Consider the following 21,154-nt stretch of genomic DNA (forward strand, 5'->3'; position numbering starts at 1 on the left):
GACGTCTGCCGAGGCTGGTAATAACACATTTAATAAGATATGTAATTTAAAAAGGATTAAATGTATCTTTAGTTTAGCTAAAAATGGTGAAACCTATGACAACCTATCAATATAGCGTTCATATAGTTATTTTGTGGATCTGTTCTTCTATGAAAGTGTTAAGTGATGTCGCTAACTGAGCAATCAAGACACTTTCATGGATTGAAGTGAGAAATACTGTATATTCTATTAATGAACTCACGGAGTAATATTGAGGAATGAAGTAAAACTAGGAGAAAACACCATTTTAAAGTAAGTGTATACAATTTATTCAATATATACAAACAAAACTTAACAATAAAATGCTAAAGCTAACAAAACAACTTATGATGAAAAAATTTGACAAAAACTACAATATGAGGATGAAAAGTTCTTAGTGTAATTTCTTTAATTAGCTTTTGTTTTAAAAAAAAAACCTCCCCTTATAAGCTTCTATTTAAATCGCTACTTTAAAAAGCTGTATGATTTACTTAAGAATGTGAGAAAACATTTATTGCTGATTAATATTTAAAAATTAACCCGTATCTAAAAAACTATTCGTGTAACATCTAGTAACAAGTGCAAAATGTGCTCTACAAACTAAAATACTGTATACTTTTTCTAAATTTTAAATGTTTTCAAAGCTAGGATAACTAATGTCCTTATGGTCATTTTGACCTCTAGAGAGGTCTATATGGTCCTTATATGGTATGGAATTTTAAATAAATATTTTAAAAGTGAATTTCATTGGCCCTATGTTATTAGATAGAACTTCAATATAAATACTAAATGTAAAGAATTTCAAAATATAATAAAATTTGACATTCCTGTGCAACTTTCTGTTTATCTACAATCCCTGAAAGATTTAAATTCGCCAACATTCTGTCAATGTTGGTGTATGTGGCCGTGGTCCTCGTATGATCCATCCCCGTGTTTACTAACCATTGTTGAAACAAGCGAGGGCGAAGCTGACTTGAGGTCGTATGCCCAGCCGATCTTAGCGAACATGTCGATGAGCGCGGTCGTCAGGTTGAACTTGTAGTTGCCGAGCTCGGCCGCCTTGTAGTCCCATGGGAACACATGGTGGTAGTTATGCCATCCTTCTCCCATCGCTACGATCGAAACCGTCAAGTTCTGTGCGGGACGGATTCTCCTGCAAAACATGAAACATAAAGATTTTTTCTTAGTGAATAGAGAAACTGATTTACTAAGTTTTAGTCCGCTATCCTCCATCTTTACAACTCGCCCCTGGAAAGTCGTTTTTCGTTCCTTTCCGGTTTCGGCGAGCTTGTCGTCATCGTCAGGTTTCAGTAGACCTTCCTCCTCATTTGGGTCAGATTGTCTACATTGTTCTCACAAATACCGGGTATTTAAGTCCACCTCCCCAGTGACCCGATTAGAGAGGTAAGGGGTGCGTACGACTGGGTTACCCCTGGTTCCCAGAAGGCTCCGTTAAGACACTGAATATTAGGCCCCCAGTGCCACAAGACTCTTGGCACGGATTGCATTACACCTTAGTCTAGGGCCCCCCTCACTTGGTTCTGTAGGTGGACCAACACCCAGTGGCAGAAGGTAGCTCTCCGCAGCTAACAAGTGAGAGTTGGGGTTTAGGTTGAGGCCAATCTGCCGAACCAACCCCGCATGCGAGGTTTGGCCGGAATTGCGCAAAATTTTCTCCCACTCACTAAACCCCCATACCTTCCATTGGACCTGCTCCAATTTGAATTTTTAAATATTGTGCCTTTTTTACTTAGTTGATATTTTGAGCTCAAATTTGCGATATTGTATTCTTCCAATAAATACATTTGATTTGCATATCAATCTATGCTATCATTTATGATTTTCTTCTTCCGATATCTAGCTTCCCTTAAGAAGGTAGGTAGCGTAACTTATTCTGCTTGCAAAATGTTGAAATCTATTTCATGTGTTATGTTTAATGTCAGAAAAAATCTATCCATCTGGCATCTATCTGTCCATCATTGATCATTGAAAAGAGATCAGATTTTTAAATCCATCCCAACACTATTGTTTCTCAGTTTTTCTCTAGACTATGTTGACTCACTTGTCATAGGGCTTGTACCCGTAGATGTGTGCTGCACTGTTGACCAACCAGGTGAAGTTAAGGCCCAGCATGTAGCGTAGGAAGCTCATGCCAAGGATACTGTTGGTCCACGTCTCACCCCAGCAGTAGACTGGTACTAGGATGGGGAACACGAAACACAACAGCAGCTTGATAATTGTGAAATGTCTGGAAAACGTAAAAACCAACTTAAGATAGTGTTAACTCAAAAATATTATTGAAGTTAAGTGAATCATTGTGCTGGTTCTAAAAGTGAGTAGGTACTACATAAATATGATCAATCCCTTATTTTTCAATACATTCTCATTAATAAATAGTGTAGCGCAAGTCGCAAACGTTGTTGTTTTCATTCAAGACTGAATGAAAACAGGAAAAATAATAAAAGATAAAATGTAAAACAGATAGCCGCTAGCAACAGTGAAAGAGCTAAATGACCGGCGATACTTTAAAGCCTTCGAACTGAATGAACAATATCGTTCATTCAGGATTGAACTGAACGAACAAGTCCACAATATTGTTGCGCATAGTATGAAATACAAAGAGTAACTTTCAGCAAAGTTTGCTCTGAAGCAAAAATTCATAGCAGTTATATAGCTTTCAATTTAGTGTGTCTGAAAAATTAGAAAATATTTCCCAATGCTCCATTGCAGTGCAGTTTCTTGGGAATGCAGACAATAGACAATAGACAATAGACAAAGCTTTATTGTACATAACGCCTGATACAATAATTAGGTACAAAAGTAATTCCCAAGCTGGTACATGGTCAATTTATATCTAATTTATATCTAGCTTCCTTAATCTAATTATACCCTGACAAGAGTAAAAACTATTAAAATTTATCTTTAAAAACATCTGAATTTTGTAATACGCTTTTTGGCTCAAAGTCTCTTTCAGTTTATATGTAAAATTTGATTTTGATAAAGTTCTGTATGAATTAGGTAAATGATTGTAGATTTTTTATCCCATGTAATGAGGCCCAGTTTCAAATTTTGTGTGCGAATGTTTGGGATATTGAAGCATATTGTAGGGATATTGCAGCAACTTTAATTTATTTTGCAGTGACAGTGGAATGTACAAGTAAGTTTTGCTGGGTTGGCAATATCACCCTAAGCAGACCAAATGACAAAAATGTGAAACAAGCCCTTGACTGGAACCCTCAGAGAAATAGGAGGAGAGATCAAATATTAGTTGGAGAAGATTTGAACAGAAAGAAATCAAAATGAAGGCAAGAGCTTGGACGAAGTAAAGAGGATGGCTCAGATAAATCAAGTGTGGTGGAAGGCTTTTGTTGCAGCCCTACATCCTCGGGAAGAAAGAAACTAAGTCAAATAAATCAATAGTGTAATGTATCTGTATCTCTTGCAAACCAGTGTTCTGTAGCGATGTATGTAGTGTTGGTACGGCTGTTATAAAATCAAACGAATAATACTTTTTTTTAACATGGTATAAATAAATATACAACCATATGTGTGTAGATAATTGTTCTTCATGTGTTTTTCTTCTTGAAGGAACAAATAATTGTTCTGAATATTGTACCATTATTGTACTAAATTAATCAGTCAAGTTTTTCAGTAAAAATATTTGTTTACATATATGATATACAGTTCTATCTAACGTTTTATCAGACAAAGTACTAACCTGGTGTGGAAGGATATTAGAGGGTCCTGAAGTATGTCACTCATGTCTACCTGCATTCCTCTTCTCAGGACCTTTCAACATAATTAAATATAAGTTTCACGAATGTTTCAAAAATAATTATTACACATGATAATTATTAATGAAAACTGTAATCAACACACACAAAAATTACAAGTTCACACAAGTACTATAATGAGGCTAAATCTGTGTCGCATTTAAAAATGTTTTTGTGTCTGTGTGTTCATATGTGACAACAATGAAGAGGAATTAGGTTTTACATATTGGTTCCTGCTTGAAAATGAGTTGAAAGTCTTGAGACCATTGTCGCATAACTTTATCTGGATCACTCAAGAGTTACAACATCCATTATTATTTTTATATTTCACTCTCTTCACTTCTTCCAATTTTTTATAGCTTCTTCCTCATCAGCTTGTAAAATTTTTTTAACTCTGGCTACTTCAACCTATTATTTGGGCATTAAGAGGTTTTCTTCCTCTTAAGTTAATTAAGTTTTATAATTTTTACTATAGCTCTATCCCCTTTCTTTTACATCCAGCCAATTATATATGCCTTCTTTATGGCTTAGCAGCCAATCTGGTGGTTGAAACAGATCCTTTAGTTCTCCTGTTTGATTCTTCCCTGTCGATTTAATTTTGTCAGTTGAATTATTTCTTTTTTTTTTGTTACTATGAACCTCACTTTTTCTCAGCACTTTTGTGTGTTTTGCGATTCAGATACAAGCAGGAGAAATCTGTATTAGAATGAGTATTTTACTCATATTAATCCTGTTCTGGAAAAACACTATTCTATAAGCAGATTGTGGTGAAATCTCCACAAAACACAATAATAAAATCATTTGCCCACAGAATATTTTACTCTGAATGGACGTTCAGACATTTACAATACTTGTAGCTCCTCCTTACCTCTGGATGTTTCTTCTGCATGAGCCAGCCGACATGGGCGAAGAAGAAACCTCGGTTGCTGTTGTGAGGGTCTGCATCAGTCTCGGAGAACTTGTGATGAACTCTGTGATCTCTCACCCAGTCAAACACTGTGTTCTGTGGAACAAACCATCCATCACAGAGTTGCATAACATGGGCTAGTTACCTATACAAGTATATAACAGGATTTCCAATCACTTTGAAATAAAATTAGGTTCTTATTTTAAATTTAATTGTTTTTGATAGTGGGTTTATGATGTTTAAACCATTTATTTAAACATGGAAGAAACGCAAGAAGTCTATAAGTCTACGCTATACCTAAAGATAAAGTCAATGGCTTTTACAATGTAGCTTATCAATCTCCTATTCTCTCTTTTTTATGTAAAAAATGTTAGTGGCCTCTTTTAACTTTGAGCTTACCTTGTAAAAGGTACTTTAGGCATGTGCGTTGGTAAGTATCCAGCAAAGCAAGAGGTGTTGTGGTACAGTACAAGAATGAACTGAATTTTTTTTCAGCACTGGGGCACAAAACCAAGACAAACAAAAACAGTGCCCAATTGACAGGTCAGATTGTAATGATAAACATTGCAACAGCCATTGCTATTGTTGGTGGGCTTCCGTTTGTTTAAAAACCATGCAGTGTGAAAGCTTGCATTAACTACAGGGTGGCCATAAAGTCCCTTTAAACAATATTGCAGTACGTATTACACTTATAAACACGACTGATCAGCAAATATTCGAACGTGAGTAGTAATGCCAACAGTGTGGGGAAAGAATAAAGCCTCACTCTCCCTTCCCAACCACCGCCACAGCCCTAGGACGTGGCGACACCCAGTAGAGAGTAAGGGCGGCCTTTGCACGAGTCACCCAGAAATACTGAAATGAATTAGCTAACGAACTTGGCGTCGAGACAAGATTTGCCGAGACAATGGAGGTATGCATGCCGATTTTTTGGACTAACGATTGTGGATTATACAACATCATTTATGTTGTATAATCCACAATAAATTTCTGATTAAAATAGATTTCTATGGTTTTAATCAACATTTTATTGCATTTACCTTTAGTTTAAGAGACTTTTCGGCCAACCTATACATGCGCCACTGAAGCACGGCTTGGCGTGACAACCATATGGTTTAGTGACAGCAGTGTGAAATCCCTCATTTTCTTCTTTACAATACTAAAACTATTTACCTGGTTTTTAACCGTGTGAAAGGAGCATAAGACTCAGAGTGTACTGACCTGTCCGGCCACAGAGTAACACGCCAGCAAGATAACTTTGAGAGGCCACTTAGCCTTGTATGCTCTATGTGCCCAGAGCCTGTGGACTCCACCCGTCACGCCAAACCCTGACACACCGCCTATGAAAAATCCTGCAACAGAAATAACATGTCAATACCTTCAAACATAGAGTGTACACTTATTCGATGCCAGTTAAATCCTAACCAAGGTTTTTTGATGGTTCAAAACTGGACAAGCTGCCCTTTACTTCTTGATCATTTGAGATTTAAATTGGTCCTGGCTGTAGCACCAGCTGATCTCATATAAATACAATCGAATCTGTTGACAAAAGCATTTGTTCATTTTTGGCTCCTCTTTTATCCATCCCCCCCCCAAATAAGACAATTCTCTAAAAAGTCTAGTTACATGGGACCAGTAGTTATTGTCCCTCTTAAAACAAACTCAACTTAAAAATAAATTATCCCTAGACCTTGTAAGGTCTTATCGCTCAATGTGTACAAAATAATGCATAGTTTATGTATATAATTAACATTGGGGAATAAAAAAGAACACTGAACAAAAGGAAAACGACAAATGAGAAAACCAAAAAATAATCTTTTAAAATACTGAATTCTGTTGAAATATTTCCTGTTAGAAACTTGTAAAATCACCTTCAAAATCCAGGAGTAGTTGAACTAGTTTTACGTTGATTACTTGTAATCCAAAACTTGTACCAGATCAATTAGGATTTTCAATTATCAATAAACTTGATATATTGTCTCACAAACATGGTCCTACCCAAAAAGGAATACCTCACTACACAACCCATCCGAGGAAGACCTCGTCTTTTACTTTTAGAAACTTCAAAATACTAAAAATCTCACTTACCCCAGAGAACTGAGAGAATATGGAATCTGAAGAGGAGAAACTTGAAGAGAAACGTGTAGAGAGCTACGAGATGGAAGAGCGAAATGAAGACAACATTGGACCAGATGATCTTTGGCTGGTATGTTGTTGGTTTTGGTGGAGTGTTGTTATTGTCGGATTTACAGTGTTCGTCAGGTAATGCGGCCAAGGGACAAGATCTCTCTACCTCCGTGTCCACGGGACCCAGCAGGGAGTCAACCTGCGTATCATTGTTGGGTGGCATTCTGAGGAAAAAAAGGGGAAAAAGTTAAATAAATGGCATCAGCAATTTGACACATACTTTCTACCATTAGCTTGTCAACAACCTTTGAGTAAGCGGTATGGGAGTAACTATAATTATGGGAAAATCCCAAAAGCTGCAATAACTTTTGAACCGTAATTTTAACAGCAGGGTGGCTGTACCATTTTGCTTAGAATCACAAGATCTAGACATACCAAATTGTTTTAATCGGTCAAGCCATTTTTTTAAACCTTTTATGGGAAACCACATAAATTACAATAACTTTGGCCCTTAAATTTACAGTAATTGGGGTTCTACCGTTTTGTTTGGAGTTAAAAGGACTATACAGTACTACATTTTAATCAAAATTGTTCAGGCTGCTTTGTGAAAATTTCATTATATGGCTTTTATGAAAAAATTACCATTGAAAATCAAAATTTCAAAAAAATGAGAGAAAACACATCTTGAGATAGCATGCATTCCACCCACATATCAAATACCATCAAATTCAGACCACACTTCGAAAAACACTTATTTTGGTTCAGGGGACCCAAAACGGATCGATCTAAAACTCAATCTTAAAAATGTTGACAAAAACAATACTTTCACCATGTACCTATAGGGGGTAAAATACCAAATCGAATTGTATGAGTTACGTAAATAAAAGGTTAACAATTTACTCTCATAGATAAAAACCACAGTTAGTCCAGTCGGCAGGTAGAAAAAACAGGCGTTAGATGGAAAAAGGTCGGAAGTTAATGAAACTTGGGGATGTTGTTCAGGGATGTTAAATCAACATTTTCCCAAGTTTTGGACCTCGAGGACCCTGTGGAAAAAAGATGGTGGCGGAAAAACTTCAAAGTTTTGGACACTTTTTTGCTTTTTTCTCAATAACATTTTTCCCTTACTTCCTACTGAAAAAAAATTCATTGCACTTTTGTAGAGCGTTAAATTTCCTACAATTCTACAGTTCAAACATGTTTGTACAATAATTTGTTACCGAGCAATAGTATTTTTATTTTAATGTATTTTTTAAATAATCACCATAATATGCAAAAAAAAAACAGATTTCCTACATATTTTTTTTGTTGCACGCAAATTATCACAAAATTTTGTAGTAATTATGGTTCCAAGTTATAAGCACCATATTTGGATACACCCTCCCTCCACTCCCCCCACCATACTACCCACCTTTTCCAAACCCAACCCCAATTCTCAAATGCTAATTTTGTTTTGTTCTCCGATGAAAACCAACCATATTCAGATCTTGTTGGTATTGATATTAGTTACTCTTCGCAGCTGAGGTGTTATCGAAACCACCAGCTGTGTGGAGGAAAGAAGCAGAAACTTGGAGAGTAGAGGACACTGGGATTTGTGCCTCTTACACTTTTCATGAAGATAGACGTTATTTGTAATATGTAGTTCCTAATGCTGTCAAGAGAATAAGTGTGATATATATATTCGCTAGCCTTGGATATGGCGGTGTTGACGATCATCACGTCGGCGTACTCATATGCTTGTAGGAGTTTTGTTCCACACCAATTTATGTAACCTCTAATTACGTTATATTTACTGTTGACAAGGTTTACTTTCTTTAAAGGAGTGAACAGTGAGTACATTACAGACTTTGTTCCCTTGCACATTCCTTCCTCGATAAAGATCGATATGGGTATGTAAGGGGGCGAGTTCAAACTTAAAGACCTTATTTATATACTACCTACTCAAATATTTTTGTAACGCAGACACACTGGAAAAGAGTGAGAGGATAGACAGTGAGTTTTTTACCAGAAATTTTCAACGAGCATGAAACAGAAGTGAGAATCGCCACCTTGTCCATCCGTTTGAGTTTCAATTCTTCAAAATTTTCATCCATTATTTTCTTCATGCATGATATGCTTATCTCTCCTGCAAAGTGGCAGTTAACGTCAACATGACCAATGATTCCTGTGCTCAATGAAACTATCTCCTGGGAATTGAGGATGTTCAGTGAACCATGCGAGCAGTTTATCAATGGCCATGTTGTCTCTCACTACACGGGTTGGTCTCATGTCTAAATGTTGCTCAGATGATGTCTCTGAGCGAAAATCAGCGAACAATTCTACTAGCTCACAAATGCTTTGAAGACACAGCGTGCCTAATGTACATCTAGAAAGCACAAAATCGCTTACTCCGCGTCCACGAGTGAGTCCTCCATAGCTCGTCATAGCCAGCGTGAGGAGCATATCTGGTAGACTATACCAACCAAACGAGACTAAAACCAATATAGGCTATAACTGTAAGCAACACAGTGCGGCAACACGACAGAGTATATAAGGCAAAATTACTAATTAGTGAGCAAAGATTAGTGAAGACAGAAAAGAAACCTTGCAGACTGATGGATGATTTGATGATAGTGTTTAACAACATATTAATCCATTGTAATTGTGAAATATCCTATAATACATAGAAACCAGCACAGAATTGAAGCGCACAGCTGATTTCTAGCGTTGATGGATAATGTAATATTGTGGTAGTGTGAAACCAGGGTGTAGAAAGCCACCTTGATCAGCTGAGTGCGGGGTAGTATCCGGATATGGTGCTTATAACCTGGAACGATAATTACTACAAAATTTCGTAATAATTTACGTGCAACAGAAAAAATAAGTAGAAAATCTGACTTTTTTGCATATTTTGGTGTATTTTAAAAAATATATTAAAATACAAATACTATTGCTCGGTAACAAATTATTGTACAAACATGTTTAAACTGTAGAATTGTAGGAAATTTAACGCTCTACAAAAGTGAGATGTATGTTTTTTTCTGTAGGAAGTAAGGGAAAAAATTTATTGAGAAAAAAGCAAAAAAGTGTCCAAAATTTTAAAGTTTTTCCGCCACCATATTTTTTCCACAGGGTCCTCGAGGTCCAAAACTTGGGAAAATGTTGATTTAACATCCCTGAACAACATCCCCAAGTTTCATAAACTTCCGACCTTTTTCCATCTAAAACTACCTGCTGACTGGACTAAGTGTTCTATTTTATGTTCGTTGTTCAACTATGGTATGCTCTTTGTATGAAGTTTATTGTCGCTTATTCTCTCCCTTTACTATAAAACAATATGATAGTCTTTTAGCATATATTTTATTTAAATTATTCAATAAAATAGAAAGAAGAGTTGAAATTTTTGTTCAGAGTGTAACATAGACAAAGAAAATTTCAAGTTAACATATTTTGTTTTATTAAAAAGTTACTGTGTAGTACAAACCGCCTTCTCGCAACAGAGAAACCTAAAGCATTACAGTTAGATGTGGTTGTAGTATTATTTAACTCGAAGGAGTTATTTAATCTTGTTGTTGATGTATAGAGTCTATGTTATTACATTTTTCGAAGAACTTTATTAGAAGTAAAATTAAAAAATGAATCGGGCTTGGAACTAATTGAACCAGGAACCATCAAATTTGAAGGTGAGTACTAAACCCCAGACAGTTATACAAAGGGATTATATTAAGCGAATTTTCCATATACACTATTACCGTGTAGTTCTCAGCGTTCGCAACCGTGCCCCCTACGGTAACTAATAGCTACCTCCCTATAGGGCAATTCGTTAAAGGCTTTTTCTGCCACACTACACTATTTTAATAAACTTGTCCACGCATGAAATTAGTTAAAACCCCGCTTTTGCTGCTTAATCTAATTGGGTTTCATTACCGGTACGTGCTATATTTTGTACTGTACTGTTTTACCGGACACCAGCTGATTATAAGTCAACGAATCAACATAACATAATAAGAGGTCCTTTAGTCGGTGGCAATGTAACGGATTTGTACACATGTTATATTTACTGATTATAAATAGTTTTTTTATTGTAAACTAGCTGGCCCGACAGACGTCGTCCTGTCCTAATGTGGTTTAATGTCAAAAGCTCGTTCATTTTCAAGATGAGCTCGTTCGCATGGCTCAATCACGTCCTGGTTGAAGTTCGTTCACTACGCTCACTCACCTTTACGTGGTAGCTCGTTCGCTACGCTAACTCGCCTCCAGTTTCTAGTTCGTTCGCTACGCTCATCACCTTTTGGTTGCAAATTATAGTTCGGCCGCTTAGAAAACGACCTGCGCGCTAATGCTAAACCAATGCTGGAGGAGGTCGCTTTCTAAGCGGCCAAACTATAGCTGTTGTCATAAATTTAAAATACCCCCGCCGCAGCAAACCTGCCGTCTAAGCGAATTTCCATTTGGCTGAATTGATTTTCAATCGATCTATTTAAATAACATTAGGTTTAACGAGTACCTAGGTTTGCTGCTACAAGGAAACTAATAAAGTGTGTGTTTTAAGTAAAATAAATATTGCTTAGTATAAAATGAATATATTTGCCAAGTTTGATCAAAAGATATCCATAAACAAGCAAACTACAACATTTTACAATATTCTCCATAAGAATAACATGGAAATTTTAAATTTACAATTTTTTTAGTTTTCTCCGTAACCAATAACCGTACAAAAACACTTTGATATACTAAATTGTTTGTTTTTTTAAGCTCTTTAAGAAGGTTTAGAGAAAAATTGGGAAATTTTGTGTTTTGAGGGTCAAAAGTGAGAAAAACCAATTTTTACCCTATAAAACCCCCCATAAAACCCTGTTCCCATGGTCCGATCATGCTGGATCGCGAACTCATTCAAGTTTATCCCGCCTTACACCTTCAAACCAAATTTCATCAAAATCGGATAAAAATTACTCAAGTTATCGTGTTCACGGACACATATATACATATATAAAAATTTGAACGAATGGTGTTTTTGGCCTCTGGGAACATCAAAATGAAAAAGTAAATCGGTCCCGGGCTTAAGTCTTACCATGAGACCTACGGTAATAGCTACTTCCCTATAGGGAAATTCGCTAAAAATAATAGTGCTGCACCCTGTTGGTAAACCTATTAACTTTTTAATGCTATTGAGCATCACAGAATCAAATTGATTAGTTGAACCAGCTGTTAAGATTCCATTTAAATATGTGTACTCATAAGGTTAACATGGGAAACTCCAGAGCCACTGGGGCGGAGCCCTTTTGACGGATCTGAACCAAACTTCACACAAACCATCCTTGAATAATGCCTGAAAGTTTCATTACAATCTGTCGAGCGGTTTCGGAGTCCATAAAGGACAAACAAACAAACAAACATACATACATACAAACAAACATACATTGGATTTTATATATATATATATAGATTTCGACTGTAAGCAATCGCATGTATCGAAAGTATGCATCGATTGTCGGATCGATTGGAGCTTATTGTTCTTTTATTTAAATAGTTCAACGTATCGATAGTCTGTTATGTGTAGGCCCTACACACTGAGCTAAGAATTATAGCTCAGTGGCCCTACACTAACACAATTGTAATAGACGAAACGATTGAATCACTTATCAGCTGGCTATTTGCACCAGCAGAATTGAAAATAAGCTGGATGTTTTTTTGAGAGGTTATCTTTACACAACAACAATTATTTTGTTTTCTAGCTTAGTTTGTTAATTAATTATGCAATATGACGAAAACATAGTTCACCACCATCGGTGTTCACCCCAAGGGCAAAAAGTGTCCATTCGCTCATTTTCCGACCTCGGCTTCGCCTCAATCGTAAAACTGTACCTCAGGCCAAAAGGAGTCACTACAGTCCCTGAGTAATAAAAATATTACTATTTAGGCGTTTTATCAAGCTAAAATACTGAATTATACCAAAGCCAAAAAATGTGGAACGCTTCACGATTTTGCGTGTCATCCTTGCGCAGGGGCCATGCTAATCTTCTCTGTATCGTTCCAATTTTAGTATATGTACTGCCGAAGCAAGTACGGAGAACGGATGAAACGGATGGGTATATATGCTGCTCATCTGTTGTCATCAAGCGTTCGAGTTGAGGGCATTTTTAGCTGTATATTTTACTATGTTACTGTAATATTTTTACTGTAAGAATATTATTTAAGATTAGATTATTGTGGCCTTAATCGTCTAGTATACAATTTATATCTTTTACTTATTTGTAAATAGTTAAATAAATTAAACGAAACTCGTTAGTTCTCGGGTTAAATATCGACTGCGATGGTAGTGCTACCTAGCGGCGGACACTCGAACTAACAGGGTGGGGTCGCTATACGCAGAACGTTGCTTTGGAAATAACGGAGAAAGCAGTATCAGAAATGTTTGAACTATTTTTAAACACTAAATTAAGAGTCCGAGGGAGAAAATCCGAAACAAAATACAAAATTTTCGTTGATTGTAGTTTAAACACAAATGCCCTCACAGTCTTGGCAAAAAAATGCAAATACAGCTTAAAATAGTATTAGGGTGTGTCTGGTGTGTCCCATGAGTAAAGTACTACACTCCAATAAATGGTTAATATGAGCCAATATAAACGAAAAATCAGGAACGAACATTTTTCAAACTTTTTCAAATCATGTAATTGTAATTTTCCATCTTTTAGGCAAAGTTTTTATTTTTGAAATTAATTCTTAAACCATTTATTATGAAACTTTGTATTTATGAAGGAAGAAGAAGAAAAATGTATTAAAAAATTTATTTCGGAAGAAGAGGCCTCCTTTAGAATAAAGTTCTACTTGTTTCCATTTAAAATTCATGTTGTTTTAGTAATTTTCTCCTTGACCATTAAGCGCGTAACAACTCTTCAATATACTACATTATTTGTTTTTAAGCTCTACAAAATGGTTTAGAAAGAAATTACGAATTTTTGGGTGAAATAGGAAAACCCAATATTTGCCAAGTTTAATAAAAATATATCCACGAGTATTAAAACTATAACAGTTTACTTATTCTCCATAACAATAAGGTGGGAATTTTAAATTTAATATATTTGTTAAATTTCTATGTATGTAATTAATGCTTCGATTTATTAAATTATTGGGATTTTAAGACTCTCCAAAATTGTTTAGAGAGAAATAGAAAAATGTTATGTTTTGATGGTCGAAAAAGAAATGACCAATTAATTGTCGTTGTTTAAACAAAGGGTACAACCATAGTTCACAAAATATATCTTTGTGAATTACTAAAGTAATAAAAATACCTATAGATAAAGAGAAGACAAACATACTGAATTATTACCAAACATAACATTGTAGGCTGATTATTAGTTTAAGTACTCCATAACAGTAAGCAAAACAGAATCCAACTTTTTTGAAGTATTTCAAATGACTCATTTACTTTCTAAACTTGAAGTTCGTAGACACCTCCGTATAGAAAGTTATATAATACGGTAAATACAATGGTTACAAATCCTAAAATACATCTTAACTCATTGCAGCATTTCTGTTTGTAAACAGTTTAGTTATTGTGATATGTGGAGAAAGGTTTAGTGAAACTTCCGGTACTTGGAAAGTCTTAAGTAAATCCTTCTTGGCTTAAGGTTTTGCAACAAGACTATGTAAAATCTTATGTAGTCAGAGAAGGATGGTTCACATGTCGTTTTCATCATAATGAATGTTTGGTCGGATATTACGCACTAGTGGATGTTTTGACAATTTAAGTAGCAAAACTCAAAATGACCACTATTTTAAACTTACAAATTGGACGAACCGAATATTTTTTCCTATCATAGGTATCTTTTAAATACATACCAAGTTCAGTACCAACTACCAAGGCAAAATAACGCTAATATAGTCAGGGTAGGGTGCGTCTCATTATGACTTATCTTTTTGAACTTAGTATTGTTTGATAGGACAATTTAAATCTTACTAATATTATAAATGTGAATGTTTGTGTGTTTGTTTGTTTGTTTGTTTGAAGTTCAATCATGCATTAACTACTGGACGGGTTGGGTTGAAATTTGGCATGATGATAGCTCACATTCCAGGTTAACATATAGGCATATTCTCATTTCAAAAATCCTTTCAGGCTCCGCCCCAGTGGCTCTGCAGTTCCCCATGTTAACCTTATGAGTATTCATATTCAAAGGGAATTGAAGAATTTAGTCAGCTGTTTCAACTAAAAAAGTTGGTTCTATGATATGTAAAAGCATTAAAAAGTTATTAGATTTACCAACAGGGTGCAGCACAATATTTTTTTTTATTTATGAAAACAGCTAATCTGAACTAAGCAGCAACAAAAAACTGTGATACGCAATGAGAACTAGCGGTCAAAGTAGGATTATTTACAGTTATGTTTATGTGTTTAATTTTATCAATAATTTGTGAAGTTTTGATAATTTATTTTGTTCTATTGTTTAGGTGAAGTGGTAGAACATTATGGCTATGATAGATGTGTAATACTATAGAATACTGTAAATTTAAAGAAGCAAATTTTATCAAACTGTGTCCTGCTTCATTGCAAACGCAAAAAGCTTGAGTATACTTTAATACTTTAATTGCAATAAGCATTTTATACTTATATGCCAACCCCGTACGTAGGACGGGTACTCTGCTAGTGCTAAATAAAAATGTTACTTACATTTTTTCATGAAATCAGCAATTTTTTGTAGTTGAATTATAAAAAAATAGCAGCAGTTTTGAAATGTTTAATTGGACCAAGTTTTTTTCTAACATAGGTCTCTTCTACCTTAACGTGCAAACAAAGTTTCATAAAGATGGGAAAAGTGGATAGATAACAATGTTTATGTAAGAAAAACAAATGGCGGATATCTGGTTTACAAAATGTTTTTTGAAAAAATAATTTCTTTTTTCTTTATTTTGACCCATAAAACCATTTCTCGGAAATTAGCTGTTCACTTACTGGATATTTTGTATATACATAGGTATAGGTATATGAACTTAACGGATTTTGTTTTTAACCTTTGGGGACATCAAAACGAAAAAGTAAATCCCGGGTGTAGGTTTTAAAATGTGACCTACGGCAATAGCTTATTCCATGGGAAATCTGCTAACAACGGATTGTGTGACCATATTCAAGCTACGCGGTGATTCAAGTCTGCACGTGTGTTTACTTAATCAGCTGTTTTATTTGCTAGCTCAGCGTATGACGTAAACTTATTTGTCCTCCATCTGCTATATTTGCACCCTCTCTCTTACGCACACACATTAGGTATAACTCATTGACTTAAAAATGTGTTAGTCATAAAAACTACTTCAGTGCTAAGTTGTTGTTGAGCTTAGCGAAAACACTGTCATGAGGCCTTTCACATGTTAAATTTGTTAGACATGTTAAATTTGTACGTAGGGCCTCGGTCATGGTGGAAGGAAAAAACATAGGTGTGCTATTCCCGTCATATTCTGACGTCACTTGGATTGCAAACAAAAGATCACCTGATTATAACTGTCAAATTACTATGTATTTGTTTTGATTTGATTGTTAATGTTTTTTTTTATAAAAACACATTATAAAAACAATAACAACCAAATCAAAACAAATACATATACTAATTTGACAGTTACAATCAGGTGATCTTTTGTTTGCAATCCAAGTGACGTCAGAATATGACGGGAATAGCACACCTATGTTTTTTCCACGATTACTAGAAAAAACCCGGTATGGATCATAAACATAAACAAAATGACGTTGTTGGCCCGAATCCTATACTAATAGCATTGAACATATGTTTTAGCAGTTCCATTTAACCAATGTTAAATCATGTTTATTTTCGGGCCAAAAACGTCATTTGTTGATGTTTATGATCCATACCGGGTTTTTTCTAGTAATCGTGGTTTTTTCCTTCCACCATGGGCCTCGGTAGTTTGGATGAGAGCGAATTCCGCTCACGTATTTTAAACTGTAATATTTGTCATAGCGACATATTTATGGATGTCTGGGGCTTATGTAAATGTATCTTTGCACATAGATAAAAGTAAAAGACATAAAGCTAATCGGCAAAAATAATATAATAATAATAAAATGATAAATATAATTGACGAAATTTAATCCCTCCTTGAGGGAATCGAAGTCCATTGCAGACGTCACCATAAACTAACCAACACAAGTAGACTTATCATTCCATTGTAAATTTTGAAGCTCGTTTTCGTGTCTAGTTCATGTCCGGTGCACCGATCGCTAGGGTCTATGAGATTTTTGTTTCTATTATTTTATGTTTAATTCCATGATTTGTGCTTTACTGTTTGGTTATATTACTAGGGGACCAGTTATTGTTTATGATTAGATCGTTTTATTTGGTCAAACGAGGTTTTATATGGCGTAACTAACAAGAAACAAATTTGTAAACCACTACGGCATCTACAGTGCACCGGACGTAACTAACAATACAATTGTCTTCAGCTGTTCCATAAGGATGAGAAATCTACTGAGGGAGTATGTTTCATCCATGACGTCACCGTTAATGATTTAAATGGATGAAATGTACTGATTGTGTCATCATTATGTGTGTACTAGCTGTCCCAACGCTAACTCGCCTCCAGGTTGAAGTGAGTGAGCTAATGTAAAGGCAATTTAATTAAATTTAAAATCAAATTGCTAAATAACGGTTGGATGAATTATGCATCGCCTTACATAAAAAAACTCCCCCTGGCACTAAGGAACACAACAAAAAATAATCATCCAATTCGGTGCACTCATTCTCGAGTTATGGAAACCATAAAAAAGGGACTAATTTTTATTTGTATGAATTATGTGTGATTAGTTACTTCTTGTAGCAGGTGCGAGCGTAGTTGCATAGAGTTCTTGAAGGAGGGCGCTGTTGTCAAATAGTTTTCTTACGTACTTCATTATTTGAACTATGTCAAACTAAAAGACAACTACTGTAACAGTAAATTATCCAATACAAAACATAATAGATTTTAACTATGTTCTTTGGACGGAAAGAATTAATTCCCTTAGCTGACATGGATATGATCAAGTCAGGATCCATAGTCAATGCCTGATTTATAACGTACAGTACAACATGTACACTACAACACTAACATACAATATTTTAACCAACTATTTGTAATTAGATAATTTGGTTTGAAATTGTTGTAAAATAAGTAAAATACATTAAACTAAAAGACACAAAATGACGACCTCTCTAGAAATCGAACGGAATGAGCGTAAAAACTGCTCTAGCTGAAAATTGCTTTGAGCGTGAGGACGAATTATTTAATACATTTATTTACTTTTCAATTTATTTATTAGCTATTTATTTGTATCATACTTATGTATGTTTTATTTTTCACCTAAAAAACTAATTAAACACCACTAGTAAAGCTCGGTCTCCTGGCCCTACCTATAAACAAACCAATTATAGTACTTAAACTACTAAAATGTACTCTGTTTTATTGAAATAAGATTATGTCTTGATAGCAAATTTCCCTATAGGGATGAAGCTGTTGTCCGATTTTTATGAAATTTAGTTTGAAGTTCGCGAACCAGCATGATCGGACCATGGGAAGGGGGTTTTACGGTGGGTTTTATAACAGAAAACATACTATGTACTATAAATAGTAGTATGTTTTCTGTGGTTTTATGCGGTAAAAATAGATTTTCTAATTTTTGACCCTCAAAACACAAAATTTCCCAATTTCTCTCCAAACAATTTTAAAGAGCTTAAAAACAAATAATTTAGTATATCAAGGTGTTTTTGTAAAATTATTGGTCAGGGAGCAAATTCAAAAAGTTGTAAATGTAAAATTCCCGTGTTATTCTTATAGACAATATTGTACAATGGTGTTTGCTTGTTTATGGATATATTTTGATCAAACTTGGCAAATTTATTTTTTCCTAAGCTACTAATATTTTACTAAAAAACACTTTATTAGCCTCGCTGTAGCAGCAAACCTAGGTAGTTGTTAACCTAATGTTATTTAAATAGATTTAATTGTATATTAATTCAGACAAATGGAAATTCGCTTAGTCTGCAGGTTTGCTGCGGTGGGAGTATTTAAAAATAATTGTACTCCCATTTTATTAAAAAGCCTGTTTTTTTAAGACAACGAGTTTTAGTACAATTTAAACATGAGAACAAATAATAAGCAGCTAAATCAGCCGTTTTTAATACACGCGTACGGACTAAATTAGCACTTTTAATCCCTTAAGAGTAAAAAGCCTTTTTAGCACTCATCAAACCACCCATTTGCAAAAATAAAACTTCCAAACAGAAAAAAAACTGTCAAACTGACAACATTATCAAAAGAAAAATGACACTATGTTGTATGTAACCAGAAAACATAGGCACAACATAAGCATAATAGAAACGTAGGATAGTCTAAAATGATTCAGGTATATATTCCATCGACGAAAGTACTTTTGGATTTTCTCACACATATATTTGATTCTACTTACTTCACTTCACAATTCTTTATTTAAAACCCCTATTTAAGACATTTTTCACATATTTCATTTTGAAGAGGTGTATAACAGTGTGTTTTATACAGATTTGTTATTTTCAAAGGTTGCAAAATTTGTATCAACAAATTATGATACTTGGAGAAAAATTCCTATATTTCTTTGCGAAAAGGGTATTACCATAATGGTGAACATAGGTCTGTTAAGCATCACAGTTAAGTAATTCGACTACATTATAGCATTACAACCTTTTATGGAGTAAGATTTACTAATTGGCTACTGAAGGTAATAATAGAAAATACAAGATAATTTTTTTTCTATTTTTCTATTGACTATAATTTTAACCCGTCATGATCATAGTACCAATTTTTTTATTCTAATAAATGTTAATAAACACAGTACAAGCGTGTACCTATTTTATAACGGTAAAGCCTATATATTAAATCAGAGTATATACCAACACTAGTTAAATAGTTGCTTGATCCCATAAATTCCGTTCACCAACCAGTTAATGCAATGTACCAGCCTGAAAATGGTTACAATACGTATCCGAAACCATGGTAGATGTAACGCATGGTATTTACATAAGTATTTATCCCATTTTCAATAATCATATATTACAAATTCAAGTTAATATGTTTTTCGACTTAAAATTAAATATTATATCCACATAATACATTTTATTGTTCGTGTATAATGTTACCATTTAAATACAGTAATAGAATGTAAAGTGAAATAGATAATAATAATAGATAGATATAATAATTTAGATATAATAGATAGATATAATAATAGATGGACAAGGGTGTCCATCGAAGAGGTTTAAACCACCCATCACCACCCCCTTATTTGATTTTATATTTCTTGCCCATTTATAGACCAAATATTTTGAAACTTTACTCAATTTATGAAGTAGGGTTTAAAAATATTCAGTGAAAATTTCAGCTCCCTAACCCTCGTAGAAACCAAATGGTGGCATATTAAATGTTTTTTATTAAAAAATTATATTTATTTAATTAATTAATTATTATTTATTAACTAGTGATGGATCACAGTTTGAATAATGTTGGACTCTACTGTTAGGGTTTTCATTAGGCTATGTTCTAATTTCCTGATGAAAAAGCCTCATTTCCCAAAAATGTGATAATACAAATATTTTACAAACCAAAAACACAATTTTTAATATATAATTTTTTAATATGCCACAATTTTTTTTACAAGAGGTAGGGAGCTGACATTTTTCCAGAATATTTTTTAAATGAACTTTATAAAGTGTGTTAAGTTTCAAAATGTTCGGATCATAAATGGGAAAGTAATAAAAAAAAACGTTTAAACCTATCGTGGGACACCCTGTACATTTGCTTATATTCACTAGGGTACATACCTGTTCAGTAGCGACTCCTAGGTGCCTAGGTGCGTTCCTAGCGAGATATGGTCGTGGACTGTCCTATCCCAGCAGGTACTCAGGCGTCACACACACTGTAGGCACTGTCACTGTCTACAAACCAACTAACCAATATTCACACACTCAGCACTTACATACATTCCGGTGTCGACCGACTTATAAACTCACACACTGCATTTGTGTGTTTGTGTGCGTGTGTTAAGTGCTGGTGAGATTCAAGAATCCATCAGTAGGCATACATAGTGTGGTCAATTATATAGGAAAAATATATTGTTAGGTTTATTAGACTTTTAGGATATGTCAGCTAGATGGATAGTTTTATTTATATCTAAATAAATAAATGATATCTTTATTCCGGCAAAATTAGTTACAAACATTTACAAAACTTTTCAATGGGGGAAAAAAATGTGAAATCAATAGTATGATAAATAAAATAAACATTACACATAACATCTATCTTTAACACTTCTATGTTTGTTTATGCAGATATTTGCCTA

General features: G+C 34.5%; 1 protein-coding gene and 1 non-coding gene across 2 annotated transcripts; both read right to left on the minus strand.

The window, feature by feature from the left end:
- Nucleotides 1–368: 368 nt before the first annotated feature.
- Nucleotides 369–20,749, minus strand: LOC128988461 (acyl-CoA Delta-9 desaturase-like). Its single transcript, XM_054409766.1, has 7 exons — nt 20,637–20,749; nt 6,787–7,049; nt 5,920–6,050; nt 4,660–4,794; nt 3,737–3,807; nt 2,081–2,266; nt 369–1,171 (listed from the first exon to the last, which is right to left on the minus strand). Exons 2-7 carry the CDS (start codon nt 7,046–7,048, stop codon nt 904–906), a joined length of 1,053 nt encoding a protein of 350 aa, XP_054265741.1. The 5' UTR covers nt 7,049; nt 20,637–20,749; the 3' UTR covers nt 369–903.
- On the minus strand, nt 12,765–12,871 carry LOC128991188 (U6 spliceosomal RNA). The gene has a single exon (XR_008490610.1). It is a non-coding gene; the product is annotated as a U6 spliceosomal RNA (small nuclear RNA).
- Nucleotides 20,750–21,154: the final 405 nt, after the last annotated feature.

The sequence above is a fragment of the Macrosteles quadrilineatus genome, unplaced genomic scaffold (assembly GCF_028750875.1).
Source record: "Macrosteles quadrilineatus isolate MER2022 unplaced genomic scaffold, UCM_ALF_1.0 Scaffold_3__2_contigs__length_128488019, whole genome shotgun sequence".
NCBI lineage: Eukaryota > Metazoa > Arthropoda > Insecta > Hemiptera > Cicadellidae > Macrosteles > Macrosteles quadrilineatus.